We start from the raw sequence: 18,810 nt of genomic DNA, 5'->3' as shown, positions 1-18,810 counted from the left end.
CACCATATTGTATTATAATACTCAAGAAAATTCCCAGCTTTCTTGAAAATCTACTCCATCTACTGGAAACTGTCACATTAAGGATACATGTCTTATATTCTTATATTTAATACCAAGCCCTTCATGTGTAATTTAAAAATCATTTCTTCCTTCCCACCTCTTTTTTTTTTTTTTTTTTTTGAGATGGGGTCTCACTCTGTTGCCCAGGCTAGAATGAAGTGGTATAATTACAGCTCATTGCATCCTTGAACTCCTGGGCTCAAGCAGTTCTCCTGTTTCAGCCTCCCAAGGATTTGGAATGACACATTTGTTTTTGGCTGTAATAAGTGGAAACAGGAGGGAGGGCGTATAGATCTCTATGTAATGTACTTTCATATATTTGAAAAAAATGGTAAGAGATTTATAAAAGAAAAATAAATTTATTGGAGATTACTTTAAAAGAGCTTTTTGGTATTTGAAGCTTACCTAGAAATACTCTAAAGAAGAGAGCTGTTTTTGACATGTATAAAGACTTTTTTTAACAGCGATCTCTCTTGTAAGTAATTAAGTACAAGTAATTACATAATTACTTGATTATGTAGCAGCACTAAAATTTTACAGGAGGTTTTTCACTTAAACTCTAGCCTTATAAAAATAATTGCCACAAGTCAAAATTATTTTCTAAATGTAGTAATTCTTTTTGCTTTTAATGTTTTTTGGGGGTGAAATCTAGATCTATTTTTGTTCAGCAACCAAACCCAGATAAATATGTATTTAATAATGTGTCACTGTGTTCAGACACTGACTTAAAAACTTAGAATGAATCCCCAAGTTACAATGGCAAGGTACACCTAGATGGGAAATGAAATTATAAGCTAAGGTCACAATCTAGAGAATTTCTTTGGTCATACATTTCTGAAATCATTAGTCAGATTAGGATAAGAATGCTATTTATCTTAATATATGCATCACCAAATAATAAGATTGAGAGGCAGAAAAAGTGTGGGGTTCCCCCCCTTTCTTTCATTCTTTCCTTTCTTTTGTAAAGTGAGCTATCTGATCATTGCAAATTTCCTCGAGTTCTTAGAACTCTAATTAAAATGTGGTAATTGGTTATGTTACCTCAATTACCATGATGCATGGACATTGATGCAAAGTGACACCAATTGAATCCTTTGGGTGTTTTACCCTGGAGCCATCCCATTTATCGTGGCCTTATTATTTTCAATTATGTGGCTAGATGTGTTATGTATTTTTGGGGCCAATAAATGTGTAAGGTTTCTCTGGACATGACGTTCTGTTTTCAATGCTAGAGTTCTGGAGTCCCAGAGCAAAAGAAAAAAATATATTTGTACAAAGAATAAAAATTTAAAACCCTAAATTCACAAAGGATTCAAAAGCACACTCATTGAAATAAAAATATTTCAAAGGAATCCATATTATTTCTGTTTAAAACATTTCATTGAAAAGCAAGAATAATTTACTTGCTACTGAAAACTACTTGTCTGAACTCAGAAAACAGTGATAGGACTATTCAGAGGCCTTCTATGAGAGTTAGAGAGGTAAGGAAACAGACAGGAAAGGCAAATTTTTCTTGCTTTTAAGATAAACGTTTAGGCCGGGTGCGGTGGCTCACGCCTGTAATCGGCACTTTGGGAGGCCGAGGCGGGCAGATCTCGAGGTCAGGAGATCGAAACCATCCTGGCTAACACAGTAAAACCCCGTCTCTACTAAAAATACAAAAAAAAAAAAAAAAAAAAAAAATTAGCCAGGTGTGGTTGCGGGTGCCTGTAGTTCCAGCTACTCAGGAGGCTGAGGCAGGAGAATGGCATGAACCTGGGAGGTGGAGCTTGCAGTGAGCCGAGATGGCGCCACTACACTCCAGCCTCGGCGACAGAGCAAGATTCCATCTCAAAAAGAAAAAAAAGATAAAGGTTTAGGTCTTTCAGAGGGCTAAGTAGAGCTGAACTGAGTATTTTACAGATGTATATTATCAGAGATCTGTCCTCAGAGTGAACATGAAAGTAAGAGTGCACCAAAATGGTTACAGAACAAAGTGTTTTCCAATGGGGATGCTGCTGGCATTTGTGGAAAAATCTGTCAGCATACAAGGTTGTTTCATGCATTGTTACTATCTCCCCAGATGCACCCACTCAATGGCAGTGGTGTCCTCAGTTGTTAAAAATGACCCCAGAACATTTTCCTAAAAAATCTGGGAGTGAATTGGACATTACTTGGGGACATCATCAATAAATGTAATACGACACTTTGTGAAATCATTTTCATTTTCTGAGAATGATACTTGTGTCTTCACCAGTTATTTTTTAAATCACATTCTCATATTTCTGAAAACTAAAGAGAAATTTGTGTCCTTTTACTTATTAGTTTATATCTTGTTGGTTTGACTGTGTCCAAATAAGTATAGCATTCGTTTATATGGTGCAGATGATGTAAGAATCTGAACTGGAAAGTTGTGAGAGAAAGAAGTTGTCCTGTACAAAGATCTTTCAAAGACTGGCAAAGCAAGGATATTGATGGCAAAATCCCATACTATTTCCAACCAACACTCAAAGAGCCTTATATTTACAACACTTTGCAAGTACTTTCCCAACTAAGCTTCACACATATATTAACTGTCAGATCATTTTTCCCTTCATTTTTGTCTTTGGATTCAAGAAAACTGCCAACAGGAAACTCAAGAGAGTTTTACATAGAATTCATTCTATTATTTTTGGTAATATTTTAAAAGTAAAAAACATTGAATGATCATATATGATGATGTTATCCAAAGTATTTCATTAATAAAAATACATATTAAAAATCTAAACTGTAACTTATTAATTATTCAAACTTTCTCAATTCAAAATTTAATTTTTAACTTCAATTATTCAAAAGAAACGTTTTCCCTCTCAAGATTTACTTTCTTTATTCTGTTATTTCTCATTCTTTGGTTTGAAATTTTTCCAAATAATACCAATAGTTAATTCCATTCATGTATTTCTTCTGATGAATCCAACTCTTTATGTAAGAGCCAATTTTCATTGGAAGGACATGCAATAGAGAAAAAAGAGCCAATGAACAAGAATGGAGGGAAGGGCTGGATTTATTTCCAAATGGTGTTCTCTAATTCAATCAAGTCTAACTTGAGTCTGCAGATCTTTAATATGTCATGCCAAAGTCCTTAGAACTGACTAATGAATGGAAAATAGTATATTAACAAAAATTACTGTGCTATCAATCATTTATATGATTCTTCTTGTATTCAATTCAAAAAGGAATTCCAGGCAGTCTCCAATAAAAGGAATAACAACATAAATCATTAACACAAGATATACTAAACAACCAAAGTAGTCTTAAGGGGAAGAAAGGCAAGAAATTGTTATCAATAAACCCTTTAAGAACTAAAAGAACTTTACATCTTGGAGTCAGATACGCCTGCGTCCACACCTTTCTCCACCTACTGGCTGCATAACCTTGTGTAATTTATTTAATCTATCAAAAATTTAGTTTCTTCATCTTCAGTTGTTATGAAGATTAAATAACACAACATATTAAAAGTGGTAACACAGCAACTGAGAAACAGTACATGCTCAATGCTGTTAGCAAGTAATACAACAGCCCCACTCTCTTGGTGAGTGACACTTAAGATATGCCACATGGCTTTTTAGAGGGATCTCCAGCAGTAAATTAGACAAACAAAACTAATACGGAAAAAAGTTAAAAACTGAGAAACATGTCTCCTCACAATGTATAACACCCTCTTGTGTTAGCAATTTTGCAGATTCCCCTGAGGAAACTGTGTATACTAGACTGAACCTGTTCAGTAGAGAGGTTTGTTAAGATGGCATTTGAGAAGAGAAATTTGATTTGTGATATATACAAATCACTGCTGGAAAAGTGTCCTTCTTACTACAAATTCCATAAATGTCATGAGTTTCTGTGAAGCATGTGTGAATTTAATAAGAATTCCCATGGACTTATAGGAAATGCTTAAATAAGTGCCAGTGAACTACCAGTGGTCAACCAATTCACACAGCAGCCCAAATCCTCTTCTCTAGTTTCTCTAGCACTTTAAAACGGAAAGTGCTTGCTTACGCCTTTTTCTTAAAGTTCTCATAAGAAATTATTGCTTTTCATAGCCCATTTAGATATAATTTTTGACAATTAAAACTTCTCCATGTCACATGTGATACGAAAATTTGATCCATAATTTCCCAAAATATATTGAAAATAGAATCACCTAATTTCCAAATCTAAGTCACTTAATTTGATGAAAGTCTTGTTCATTTACTTGATTTAAAGGTGGCTGCATATGTACCATTCTTATCATTAAAGAAGGCTTTGTCTTAGAGAGGCAGTTTAGGATGTTGATTCAGGACACTGACTCTGAAGCCAGAGCTCCCAGGTTCAAATCTCAGATGAGTTACAAACCAGGTGGTAACTCTGGAAAAGTTGCTGAAATTTTCTTTGCCTTAATTTTTTTCTTCTGTAAAATAGAGGATAATGGCATGTAAATTATATGGTTATTAAGAGTCTTAAAGGACTTAACATTGCCTGATATATATCAAGTGCAATGTGTTAGCTGTTATTAGCATTGTCTGGTTCTTCAGAAAAGGAATGCCCATTTTCATTTACTTATTCAAAGACAAGGATACTCACTGCTGGGCTTCAGGGTAATCTATCAACTCCTTTGTAATCAAAATTCTGAATATGTGTTTTTTTTAAACAGCTTTATTGAGGTATAATTTAAATAAAGTAAATTATACATATTACAATGTAAAATGTTATGTTTTGATATAAGAATACACATACAAAATGATCACTACAAACAAGATCATGAATATTTCTATCACTCCCAAAAGATTTCTTATTACCCTTTGTTATTGCTCCAGTGATCACAAATATTTTACCCTGTGATTTTTTTCTAAAATTTTCTACATTTTACATTTAGGTCAATTATTTATTTTGCTTAATTTTTATATGGCACACTATACAGATCAATCTATGTCTGTGCATATGGAAATTCAATTGTTCCAGGATCATTTGTTGAAAAGACTATCCTTTCTTCATTGAATTGCCTTTATACTTTTGTTAAAAATTAATTGACCATTTATGTGTAGCTCTATTTCTGAAATACTTATTCTGTTCCATTGATGTATTTGTTGACCTTGACAGCAATGCCGTACTTTTTTGACTACTGTAGCTTTATTATAACTCTTGATATCAGGAGGTATAAACCCTCCATTTAACTCATCTTTCTCAAAGTTGCTTTGGGTATTCCTATGTCCTTTGCATTTCCAAATGAATTTTAGAATCAGCTTACAAATTTTTATGAAAAAAAAAATCACTGAAATTTTCATTGGGATTACATTAACTCTATAGATAAATTTGGGGAGATTTGATATCTTAATATTGTGTCCTCTGATCCATGAATTCAGTATAGTCCATTATTAATTTAGTTATTATTTGTTAATAATTTCTCTCAGCAATATTTTGTAGCTGTTTGCATACGCTTCTTCCATATCTATTATTAGATACATCCCTAAGCATTTCATATACTATTAATATTATAAATTGAATGTTTAAACATTTCAATTTATGACTATTTATCAATAATATCTAGAATATAATTGACATTTATATATTGATCTTGTATCCTATAACCTTGTTAACTTCCCTTATTTGTTCTAGTATCTTTTTTGTAGATTCTGTAGCAGTTTCTACATAGATGGTGATGGAATCTCTGAGTAAAAATAATTTTGCTTCTTAATTGCCAAATGGCATGTCTGAAATTCCTTTTCTTGCTTTATTGATCTGGCTAAAACTTCCAATACAATTTTGAATAGAAACAGTGAAATTGCACATCTTTGCCTTATTCCTGATTTTAGAGGAGAAGTATTCTGTTTTTTACTATTGAGTATGATGTTAACTGTTGATTAGCTGTGGATCCCCTTTATTAAGTTTTTCCTTAGTTCTTTTCTTCCTTTCTTTTTCTTTCCCTTCCTCCCTCCCTCCCTCATTCCCTTCCTTCCCTTCGTTTTTTTTGAGACAGAGTTGCTCTCTGTCACCCAGGCTGGAATACAGTGGTGTGATCTCGGCTCACTGCAACCTCCACCTCCCAGGTTGAAGCAATTCTCCTGCCTCAGCCTCCAGAGTAGCTGGGATTACAGGCGTGCACCACCATGCCCAGCTAAGATTTTGTATTTTTAGTGGAGATGGGGTTTCGCCATGTTGGCCAGGCTGGTCTCAAACTCCTGGCCTCAAGTTATCCACCCACCTCGGCCTCCCAAAGTGTTGGGATTACAGGTGTGAGCCACCGCATCTGGACATTTTTTCCTTAGGTTTCTGAGAGTTTTTATCAGGAAGGATATTGGATTTTGGCAAATGCTTTTTCAGCATTGAGATAATCAAATGGTTTTCCTCTCTGAGTGTGCAAATACGATGAATTACATTGATTTTTTTCAAGTATGAAACTATGTATTTCTAGGCTAAACCTCACAATATCATGATGTAGTTTCTATTTTATATACTTTTTATTTGATTTGATAAAATTTTGTTAAGAATCTTTTTATTGACATTCATAAGGGATATCATCCAGCAGTTTTCTTGTATTGCCTTTTTGACATCTGGGTAATGCTTGCCCAAGCAATGAGAATGAAAAATATTCTTTCCTTTTCAATTTCTGGACAACTTTGCATAAAATTAATATTATTTATTCTTTAAATGTTTGGTAGAATTCACCTAAAAAGCCAACTAGGTCTGAAATTTTCTTTCTGGGGAGGTTTTAAACTAATGACTCAATGTATTTAGTAGACAAAAGATTATTCATAAAATTATCTTCATATTCTCTTTTTTTTTTTTTTTTGAGAGTAAGTTTCACTCTTGTTGCCCAGGCTGGAGAGCAATGGCGCGATCTTGGCTGATAGTCTTCTTTTAATATTGGTAGAAGCTGTAGTGATGTCTCTCTCTTATTCCTGATACTGATCATTTATTTTTCTTTTTTTCCCTAATCAGTCTAGCTAGAGGTTTATCAATTTCATTGGTCTTCTCAAAAATAACCCCAGCTTTTCATTTCATTGATTTTTTTCTTTATTATTTTTTCTGTCTTCTATTTCACTGATTTCTGTTCTGATTTTATTATTTTCTTTCTCCTATTTACTTTGGGTTTAATTTGGTCTCCTTTTTCTAGTTTCATAAGGTGAAAACTAAGATCTTTGTTTTGGTGGCATCCCACAGATTTTAATATTTTGTTACTATTCAGTTAAAAATACTTTCTAATTTCCCTTTTCATTTCTTCTTTGGTCCATGTGTTGTATATAAGTGTGTTATTTAGCTTCCATGTATTTGAGGATTTTCCAAATATATTGCTATTACTTATTTCTAAGCTAATTCTATTATAGTCAAATAACATACTTTGTACGATATGACTTATTTTAACTTAAAAAAATAGATAATGGAGTCTCGATATATTGCTCAGGCTAGTCTCAGGCTGAAGCCATCCTCCTGCTTCAGCCTCCCAAAGTGCTAGGCTTACAGGCATGAGCCACTGCACTTGGCTGAATTCTTTTAAATTTAAGACTTGTTTTGTGGCTCAGAAGAGAGTTTTAGTAGATGTTATGTGTGCACTTGAATGTATATTCTGCTGCTGCTGGATGGCATGACTGATTTTTAAATGTATATATTGTGTACAACATGATGTTTTGATACATGTAGTGAAGTGACTTCTATATTCAAGCAAATTTACATATCCATCATCTCAGATTGTACATTAGATCTCTAGATTTTTTTAATAGGACCATAACTCCAATTTCATATCTTTTGACCTACATCTTTCCATTTCCCTTGTGCCTGATTTCTGGTACCTTTAGATTCTTTGTTTCTTTCTTTTTTTCTTTTTAGATTCCATATATAAGTGAGATCATGTAATATTTTTCTTTCTGTGTCTGGTTTATTTCACTTAGCATAATGTCCTCCAGTTTCATCCATGTTTTCACCAATAGCAGGATCTCCTTTTTTTTTAAGGCCAAATATTACATTGTGTGTATGTATGTGTATAAGCATGCACATATATATATATTTTTTTTCAATTTCTTTTTCCATTCATCTAATGGACACTTCAGTTGTTCCCATATCTTGGCTATGATAAATAATGATGCAATGAGCATGTGACTAAAGACATCCGTATGAGGCAGTGATTTCATTTCCTTTGGGTATAGACCTACTAGAGAGATTTCTGGGTCATATGGTGGTTCTATTTTCACTTTCTTTAGGAACCTCCATACTGCTTCCCACAGAGGCTACACCAATCTACATTCCCACCAACAGTAGACAAGGGTTCCCTTTTTTCTACACTCTCACCAACAATTGTTATTCATTGTCCTTTTGATAAAAGCCTTGGATAGAGTGTTTTAAGTGCCAATTAAATTACTTTATAGTATCATTCCAAGTCTTTTATATCTTTACTGATTTTTCTGGTCTATCAGCTATTGAGAAAAAGTATTGGAATCTCTGCCCAAAATGGTCTGTTTTTGTTGTCTCCTCACAGTTGTATCAATTTTTGCTTTATGTATTTTAAAGCTCTGTTTTAGAGCATAAACATTTAGTAATGTTATGTCTTCTTGATTAATTGGCATCTTTATCATTAAGAATGTGCTTCTTTATAATTTGTAATCTTCTTTGCTCTGAAATCTACACTGTTTACTATTAATACAGCCACTCCAACTTTGTTTGTGCTGGCTTAATATATATATTTCCATCTCTTTGCTTTATTATATCTTTATGTTTAAAGTGGATTTCCTTTGTTTTTTTTTTGGTCCTGAGACAGAGTCTCACTCTGTTGCCCAGGCTGGGGTACAAGGGGCACAAACACTGTTCATGGTAGCCTCAACCTCCTGGGCTCAAATGATCCTCCCACCTGAGCCTCCTGAGTAGTGGGTAGCTGAGACCACAGATGCACTGCCACCACGCCTGGCTAATTTTTTATTTTTATTTTTTTGTAATGAAGGGGTTTCACCATGTTGCCCAGGCTGGTCTCAAACTCCTGGGGTTAAGTAATCCTGCTGCCTCAGCCTCCCAAAGTGCTGAAATTACAGGTGTTAGCCACCACATCTGGCCTAAATTGGGTTTCTCATAGGCAACATGTAACTCAGTAGAACTTCATAAACCTAATCTGATAATTGTTGCTTTTTAATTGGGGCTTTTAGTCCATTCCCATTTAACAGGATTATTTATGCAGTTATTTTAAGTCTTCCATCTTGCTATTCTTCTTTTTTTTGCATCTATTTTTTATTCTCTTTTTCTTTTATCGTTTTTTTTTTAAATGATTCTATTCATTTCCTCTGTTGGCCTACTCATTATAGCTTTTTGTTATGTTTTTAAAGAGTTATAAGCTAGGCATGGCGACTCATGCCTGTAATCCCAGCACTTTGGGAGGCCAAAGTGGGAGGACTGCTTGAGGCCAGGAGTTTGAGGCTAGCCTGCGAAAAAAATTGCTGGGTATGCTGGCATGCTCCTTTACTCTCAGCTACTTGGAGACTGAGGCAGGAGACCTGCTTGCACCCAGAAGGTCAAGGCTACAGTGAGCCATGATCGTGCCTTAGCATTGTAGCCTGAGCAACAGAGTAAGACCTTGTATCTAAAAATACAAACAAATAAACAAAAACCCAAAAGCATATATTTTATTTTATCACGTCTAATTTTTTCTTTAATCCCCTTTCAAAAAAAAAAACTTTAAATGATATTATACTACCTCACATAGAATAAAAACCACATAGTTCCTGGCCATTGCAATATTGTTGTCATACGTTTGACTTCTACATATGTTATAAATAGACAATAAGCTGTTATTAACTTGATTTAAGCAGCCCATTACCACTTAAAGAGATTTAAATAATACAAAAAAATATTTCATAGTCACCCACATAGTTACTATTTTCAGTCTTCTTCATTCCCTTGTGCCTATCCAGGTTTCCATCTGACATAATTTTCCATTTGGTTGAAGGACTGCCTTTAACATTTCTTGTGGTACAGGTCGATGGGTAATGAATATTTTCAGGTTTTAATGAATGAAAACTATTTTATCTTCATTTTTGAATGATATTTTCTCTGTATATATAATTCTAGGTTATTTTATTCCACTATCTTTTTATTTTTATTTTTCTGAGACAGGGTCTGACTGTCATCCAGGCTAGAGTGCAGTGGCACAAACACAGCTCACTGCAGCTACAACCTCCCAGGCTCAAGTGATCCTCCTGCCTCAGCCTCCCAAGTAGCTGGGACTGCAAGCATGTGTCTTCATGCCTGCCTAATTTTTGTATTGTTTTGTAGAAATGAGGTCTCGCTATGTTGCCCAGGTTGGTCTTGAACTCCTGGCCTCAAGCAGTCCTCCCACCTCAGCCTACCAAAGTGCTGGAATTACATATGCGAGCAACAGCACTCAGCTTCCACCTTCCTTTTATTATTGGATTCTAATTCTGATCTTCAATTAGGCTGCTTGAAGATACCTCAGAGCTCACTGATGCTCTGTTTTTATTTTGTTTTGTCTTTTTTTCTTTCTGCTTCATTTTGCACAATTTTTATTGCTATGTTTTCAGGTTTACAAATTATTTCTTCTGTGATGTCTAATTGGCTGTTAATCTCATCCAGTGTATTTTTCATCTCAGTAATGATAGTTTTCCTCTTTATAATGTGATTTCAGGTAGATATTTTTAATGTCTCTACTTAATATGATCAATATTTTTTCCAGCTGCTTGGACATATGGAATGCGGGTATAATAACTTTTAATGTTTTTGTCTACCAATTCTATACTCTGTGACATTTCTGGATCAGTTTATATTGATTAATATTCTTATCCTCATCAGCTGACTATTCCTGCTTCTTTCCATTCCTGGTAGGCTTAGATTGGATGTCAGACACTATAAATTTTATAAATTTTATCTTGTTGTATGCTGGGTATTTGTATTCCTATAAATATTCTTGAGCTTTGTCCTGGGAGTATAGTTAAATTACTTTGAAATAGTTTGATCCTTTCAGGTCTTGCTTTTAAGTTTTTTTGGGCAAGACCAGAGCAGCATTTAGTCTAAGTTTGCCCCATTACTAAGGCAAAAACATTTCTTGGTACCCTATCACATGCCTTGTGAATGATGAAGGTTTCTACTACGAGTGAGGGAAAAGGGAACTATTTCTAGCTCTGTGCAAGCTCCAGGGACTGTTCCCTCTAATCCTTTCAGGTGGTTCCTTCTGCTGAGTACTTGAGAGCATCCCTCTGTATATCTCCGGTGCACCCTGTCTGTGTAGCCCTTTCCTCTTTGGCACTCTGCCCTGTAGCAATGTTAGCCACTTTAGCCTCCTTAGACTCCACTTAGACACTGACAGTCTCCTTGAGTTTAGGAAACAGGTCTGAGAGTCTGGGGAGGCCTTATTAAGCAACAAAGATTAAAGATCATCTTCTTGGTATTCTTATAGAAACATAACACTCAGCTACTTTGTGAAAAAATGTAAAAATTTAGAATATAGATACAGTAACTCCAAATCAAACGCCAGAATGAAACAAAATTTATTAAATGAACACATGTACTCATTCATTCAGCAAATACTTATTTGTAGACCTACTATGTGCAAGGATTTCCCAGGCCCTGGGGGATATAGCAGTGTATTAGTCTGTTTTCACACTGCTGATAAAGACATACCCAAGACTGAGTAATTTATAAAGAAAAAGAGGTTTAATGAACTCACAGTTCCATGTGGCTGGGGAGGCCTCACAATCATGGTGGAAGGCAAAAGGCACATCTTACATGGCAGCAGACAAGAGAGAATGACGACCAGGTCAAAGGGGTTTCCCCTTATAAAACCATCAGCTCTAGTGAGACTTATTCACTACCATGAGAACAGTATGGGGGAAACCACCCCCATGATTCAATTATCTCCTACTAGGTCCCTCCCACAACATCTAGGAATTATGGGAGCTACAATTCAAGAGGAGATCTGGTTGGGGACACAGACAAACCATATCAAGAAGTGAAAGTCCCAATGCACAAGCAAGGATGAAATGGGAATGGGGACATATGATAACTGAAGAGCCAACTTAGAGGATTCTGATTCTCTGCAAAGGCAGCCTCCCACATTGGCAACTTCAAAGCAACTTGGACTCTTCACTCAACCAACAGAGATAAGAAGCAGAGAAATATCTCCCACTGAATGATGTACCCTGTGCTCACCGTATTTGTTGGCATTAGACCACTCTCTTCATTCCTTTTCCAACAGTGATTTTCAACTTTTTTCAGCACAAAGGACCTTATCTGTTACCTTCATTTTTCCAGTCTACACATTCAGCAGTCACCTTAAACAAAAGGAAACACCTTTCTCTGTTTGGAATTTGTATCTACCTGTATGTAGTAGCTTGAACCCCTAAGAAGCAGCCAGGGTTTCCTCAAAGCTAAAGCTTGCTTTTACCATAGAAGTAAGATAAAAGGCTGAGTGCAGTGGCTTACACCTGCAACCCCAGCACATTGGGAGGCCGAGGTGGAAGGAGTGCCAAGAATTTGAGACCAGCCTGGGCAACACAGTGAGACCACATCTCTACAAAAAGTAAAATAAAAATTAGACAGGCATGCTGGCACATGCCTGTAGTCCTAGCTACTTGAGAGGTTGAGGTGGGGGGATCACTTGAGCCCAGGAGTTTGAGGCTGCAGTGAGCTATGATCAGGCCACTGTACCCCAGTCTGGGAGATAGAGAAAGACTCCATCCTTGGGAAAAAAAAAAAAAGGATAAAAATGTCTGCATCTAGTCTGCAGAGAACTGCTCTAAAACCCCTGATTACACGATTTCAAATAAATCCTCAAAGAAACACAACTTTGTCTCCTCCAAAGCAGTCTGAATGCTTCAAAAATTTCACAACTTTGCCTGCTGCAGTTGATTTTTGCATATATCTTATGGCCACTACTATGATTACAGGCTTAAAAGTATAGAAAGTAATAATAATAATCTCATCTGCCCTTCCAAACACTCTCAAAACAAACAAAAACCATGCCAGCTAAATAGCTTTACAAAAAACAGGTCATTTCAAGAAAAGACATCTAATTATATTGACTCTGATTACTAGTAATAACTTGGAAGTCTTAAGAAATTTAACAACTTCAGCTTAAAACAATTAAACAGAACTATTGAGGATAAAATCACCCCCTAGACTCAATATATCTACAGATGCAAAAAGAATTAGATGGCTTGCTGATTCATTGTCCCTTCTGTTCCCAGTCCCAAGTGCCTAACACGTCAGAGAGCAGATATTAAGATTTCGTTAAAATCAGAATTCATAGGAGGAAAGAATTTTTCAGCGGCATTGTTTTTACATTTGATTTTTCAATTTTGGATCCTGAACTTTCCAAAGTTATAGAACTGAAAAATATAAACATATAAGGAAAACTTTCCATTCTATGTATGTGTGTATGTATGTATGTATGTATGTATGTATGTATTCCATTTATATAACTCAAACATGGGAGTTGGGCCTTCAACTAATAGACATTGACCTCAAGGTCATTTGGAGTATGCAATCTTTTTATCGATAAATTCTTTCCTAAAGGATATGAAGGCTCTCTGGACAAATATGCATTGTATATTACAATGAAACAACTTCTAGTTATATCTGTTTCCTTCATCTAGCAACAGCTTAAACCTGTACTCAATTTGGAAAATCCTTAAAAGGAATCTCTACTCACCACCTTGAGCACTGCATTAAAACTCTAAGAGGAAACTTGCCAATTCTCAGCAATGTAACTATCAGAAGAAGCTCTAAGCAGGAACACTAGGAGATTAGTGTACAAATAGATGATGTTAACTCACGTCATGTCAGGGAAAGGTAAACAATGTACTTTATTTTGTTGTATTATCTGCAGAGCATACACATTGCTCCATATGCTCTGACAGTACTAAGCTACTTTCTAGCAAAATATTCATGGGTTATTTTATGATTAATGAATATTGTTAGTGAAGGAATGATTGAAAGAATTAATGGCTTAGGTTGGTAAGGTTAAGCAAAATCTCCACGTGATTTTTTTCAAAAGACAATGAGATACACTAAAGGCATTTTAGTAAGGCAAATAAATGTCAGTGTTACGACAAATGGAGTTTCATTTAGTGGACAGCTAATTTGTAGTAAAACTACGAGCTTTAGTTAGTTAAAACCACTTGTAAGATGGCAAAACCACTTTAAGTTAGTTAGTAAAACCATTTATAAGATGAACACAGTTTCCAAGCCTGAAAGAATTATTTTTTGTCTGAGAAAATGACAGACCATTACGCTTAAAAAAACATCACTCACAGATTCCTTTCCCATCTTCTTTTGTAGACGTGTTTGCCACTGGACGGCTTGCATGACAATGGCTTCCCACCTTCTTTCAAGATTTACAATGATCAGCTGCATGGGCTGGTGGTCTGCATTCAGATTGCAAGTCTCCCGGTCATCCAAAAGATGCTGGCATAGTCGCAGAATGGAGGCAACTCCTCGACGTCGTTGCTTGATTTCACGACAGAGGGACTGCAACACAGAGAGAAACCAATCTATGAGTGTTTATAGGGCAGAGTTCCCTAAAACATGAAACACCTTCTTCCGTCATAATTTCAAATTGTAGTGATACACTCAGCTACAAACAATAGGACAAGAAGAAGAGCTCTGATGTCTCTTTTAGGATGGAGGCCTCCTACAGAAGTCCCATATGCTAAAGAATTTAGCTGCATCCCATTCCTCCACACTTTTTCACTGATTTATCCCTCTGAAATGTAGGGTCCTCCCTTGACACCTGGATAATTAACAATTTCTAGCCTAATGAAATAAATCATTTAGGTCAGATGAATGCCAAACAGATTGACATGCTTTGACATAAGGTCAAAGGAAACACAAAAGATAGAAAAATCCTCCGAAAAGAAATAGAATTTTTCCAAATTTACTCCTACATTCTTTGGAGGCAAAAAGTTCAGTTTTCTACTGGCTGAGAACAAGTTAAACAAGATTGCAAAGAATTTTTATATATGAAATCTATTATCTGAAAAAAAAAGATAAGCAATACTCCTCTCCTGAAGCTTGATTAACAAAGCAATAATGTTCTGAAAGCGAAAATTAAGACACTGGATTATTACTGCACTATTTGTTGGTTGCTGTGTTTCTTTTAATAGACATTCACACTATTTAAGAAGGACATGCAGGCACCAAAATCGCATTTTGCCCCCAGAAGCATTTATATTGCTGCAGTGACCCTAAACTGAATGATTCAAGCAAAATAGTGGGTACACATGTCTAAAAATATTATATCCTTTCTTTGCCTACGGATAGTGTGTAAGTGATATTCTAATTCGGAGCCTTCAGGAGAAATGATGATTATATCCACAAACATCACTGAATTACTAATCTCCTTCTACTGCCACAATTGGACTGTTCTAACAGTTAACAGATTGCTTATTAATCAACAAGGGTAAACAAGACCATGCAATTTCATTTAGTGTGAGAGTTTTAATGCCTGAAAGTATTTGTGCTTACAATGTTAATCTAGATAAGGCTTCATTAGAAGAAATCTTAAAATGATTAAGTGTGGTGCACTGAAATGTGCGTGGAGTGGGGGTATTAGATCAGCAGGTGGACATTTCATACAGATGTCCCACTTATTGATATAATGCATGCTAGAGCCATTTAAATGACCCTGACTCAGTAATGGCTGGAATTCTATTATTTCTGTAATGAGAGAACTCTGTACCTTTAATATTTCTGAATTTTAAATAAGGTGAATGACAAATTCCCAAACCTCTATTTATGGCAAAATATGACTAGAAATTTTATTATTCAATTTATACCAGCACAGCAGTTTCAGTTATGTTTCTTGAACTTATCCTTATTTATTTTCCTAGAGTTCATTACTATTTTCCTATATAAGTCCTGATATAACCTCCATGTCTGACAAATTTCTTTACTGTTGCTATTAATTGGTTCAGTGCTGAATGAGGAGAAATCCCTAAGACATTCAAAGATAAAACCTAAGCCTACTAAGGCAACCGGCATTGTTACCATCTCTTCCTACAACCCTGTCCAATGTCTCCCCTCAACCTCACATGTATGTTCTCTTTCTCTCTCTCCCTCTCTGTCTCTTCTTCTCACTCACACGCACAAACACACACACACATCCACACACACCCTTCAATTTATCTCTTGCTCTAGAACGACTGTTGGGCAAGTCAAACTATGAAGGCCACCTGATACCTGCCAATTTGGGGCCCAATATTAAACACTTCAAGATAACATTATGGCCAAATGAAATTGGCCCAAGTGAGTCCTATAAATATTAATATTAAGGATTTGGGGTTTTGTTTCTGTTTTGTTAACTTGTTAAGCGCAAAGGCCTAGAAAAATCAAAAGAGATGTTTCTGTGCCACAGAACTGAATTTTGCAAAACTCTCTTTAAAATAAAGTTAACTAGCATAATAACTGTATTTCTTAAGCCAACAAAAAGTCCCAAAGTTCTTAGCCGAATGAAAATTTGCAATGGATGGCACTAAAGGTATGTGCAGAGTTAGCAAAGGCTACATCAGGCAACATTTGCAAAGCACCCCAGATAGACTTCATTCACCTTAAAGGCATTTTCAAAGTTCTGAAACAGGACATCTGAGGTTGCTAGGAGAAATTTTTCATAAAGATCATTGGCCACAAATTTTTTTGTAAGTATCTAGAATGTATCCAGTATTTTAAGTATCTAGATGATCCCCACTCCTATCTTAATATGAATAATCAAGATGAATACAGTGGTTTAAAAACTGAGAAGGCAATTACTGTTGATATTCAATATCTGAGTTTTGGATATTCACAATTCTGCAGGGTTTTTTTTTTGTTTGTTTTTGTTTTTTTACTTTAAATGAACACAGGGCTTAGTCTACATTCTGAATTAAAAATTTATCCTACATGTGCACTTGGAAAATAATGCTACTTTTAAAAAGGAGGGGAAAATTGGAAATTTAAATGGCCAACATATTTTTCAGTACTTTTTTATACCTAGAAGATATAATTAATAAAATAACATTCTTCTACATAAATGGGCTTCCATGACAGCCATTAAAATATACATATGCATTTATAACCACAAATGCATAATAAAATCAGTGGATTTTCTGGCAATGTTTCTTAGAATCAGTAGTTTATATTATTTCCATAATAAAATATGCATAGATAGAAACAATTATTATAACTATTTTTGGCTTCATTTCAGAGAAAATGTGCTTTGAAACAGAAACTCAAGGTAAGTAACCTAAGTAACACACAGAAATAAGACAAACACATCCCTACCCCCCTGATCCCCTCAAATGTGTACTGCACTTTCCATATGCTAGGCACCATTTCAGGAATGAAGGCTTCAGAAAGGAGCAAGTTCCCTTTCTCCCTCAAGGAGTTGAGAGTCTACTGGAAGTAAACTATACAAGTAAGTATAATATGAAATATACTTCAGAGAGGAAGGTGCTAACAGAAGTATGTGCAAGTTGCTATTGAAGAGTCAATGAAATCTTCAGGGGAATGGTGTGAACCAGATGGACCAAGATGGGTGGTGGTGGTTATATGGGTAGAAGGCTGAGAGGTATGTTAAAGTGGAAAACAAGTAAGCAGCCTCTGGCAGTGGGAGTGCCTGGTGTGTTGGGGAGAGAGAGTGAAGCAGCTGGAAAAGGAAGTAAGAAACAGAAAAGTTTGAAATGCTTTTCATTATTGCCATTTTTAAGCATTTTCCTTGATATCTAATGAGATCATGTTGGTTCCCACGCATAGTCATATCGCCTTCCCAGAAAACTATAAAGAAGAGGGAAACAAAATTTAAAAAGAAAGAAAAACACAACTATCAATATGCCTAAGAAAGGGATTCCAAGTGCTTTTATATTTACCTATAATTTGATAATCTTTAGGCAATTTCGTCTTGCAAGGTTAAATCTGTTAGAATGGAGGTCATTATCTGTCTTTTTTCCCCCTTTATAATGATCTCCAATCCACATTATAAGGTAGTTACCAATAGGCTTAAGGCTTTTGTTTCACATTTGTAAACTGCCAATTTGATTTTCAATTTACCAGTGGCAATGCGCAGGGGTGTTTTTTGGTTTACCTGGGTTTTATTCCTCTACTGACTTTCTCTGTCACTCTTTTCAACTGTTTAAACCAATCGTATTATTGAGCAAATGTGCAATATTATTCTTCACATTGGCTTCAGTTTAACACCATTGAAGTTAAGACTTTCAATACTGGTATTTAGTCTTCATTATATATCAAATATGTGCATATATGCAAACATATTAGATATTTACTTATATTTACTTGTATACACATACTTGACATTGAATGTCATATAGCTTATAAAAGGATATAAATAAGCTTATAAGAAAAGAACAACTTTATTTACACCAAGAACTGTTACAGCAAATGAGATGTAAGAACCAGATCAGAAAAAAACAGAGATGAGAAGGAAAATAATACTTTAAAAACACCAAAACTAAGTATATATTAAAAACAGAGAGAAACAAATTTAGCTGAGAAACTCCAAAGCAATTTGTCTCCAATATTTATTACATAATTTAACTTTGTAGGTTTATTAAACATCATTAGATAGGCCAATATGAACAAAGTGGTAGGACTTTAGCTGATCTGTTAAATAAAAAAAAAAAAACACAAAAAACAAAAAACAAAAAAAAAAACCCATGAAGCAATTCCCACTTTTAGACTTCACCTTCTAAACCGATCAACTGTTTAACATCAGTTGAGCATGTCTTCCATGTGGCAAGCACAATAAAGAAGGTATAATCTGCATATATGATAATG

The 18,810-nt window shown here is 35.2% G+C and overlaps 1 protein-coding gene across 9 annotated transcripts in view; it reads right to left on the bottom strand.

Moving 5' to 3' along the window:
* The window catches only part of AKAP6 (A-kinase anchoring protein 6), a 626,632-nt gene that overhangs the window by 42,499 nt on the left and 565,323 nt on the right, over window positions 1–18,810 (bottom strand). For all 9 annotated transcript variants that reach the window (XM_054449571.2, XM_054449565.2, XM_054449569.2 and 6 more), the window contains one exon: window positions 14,299–14,514. In XM_054449571.2, the coding sequence (XP_054305546.2) occupies window positions 14,299–14,514 (216 nt within the window). The remainder of the gene's footprint in view (window positions 1–14,298; window positions 14,515–18,810) is intronic.

This window comes from Pongo pygmaeus, chromosome 15 (genome assembly GCF_028885625.2).
Source record: "Pongo pygmaeus isolate AG05252 chromosome 15, NHGRI_mPonPyg2-v2.0_pri, whole genome shotgun sequence".
Lineage (NCBI taxonomy): Eukaryota > Metazoa > Chordata > Mammalia > Primates > Hominidae > Pongo > Pongo pygmaeus.
Note: the sequence above shows the minus strand (reverse complement) of the source record. Positions and strands in the feature narration are given on the sequence as shown.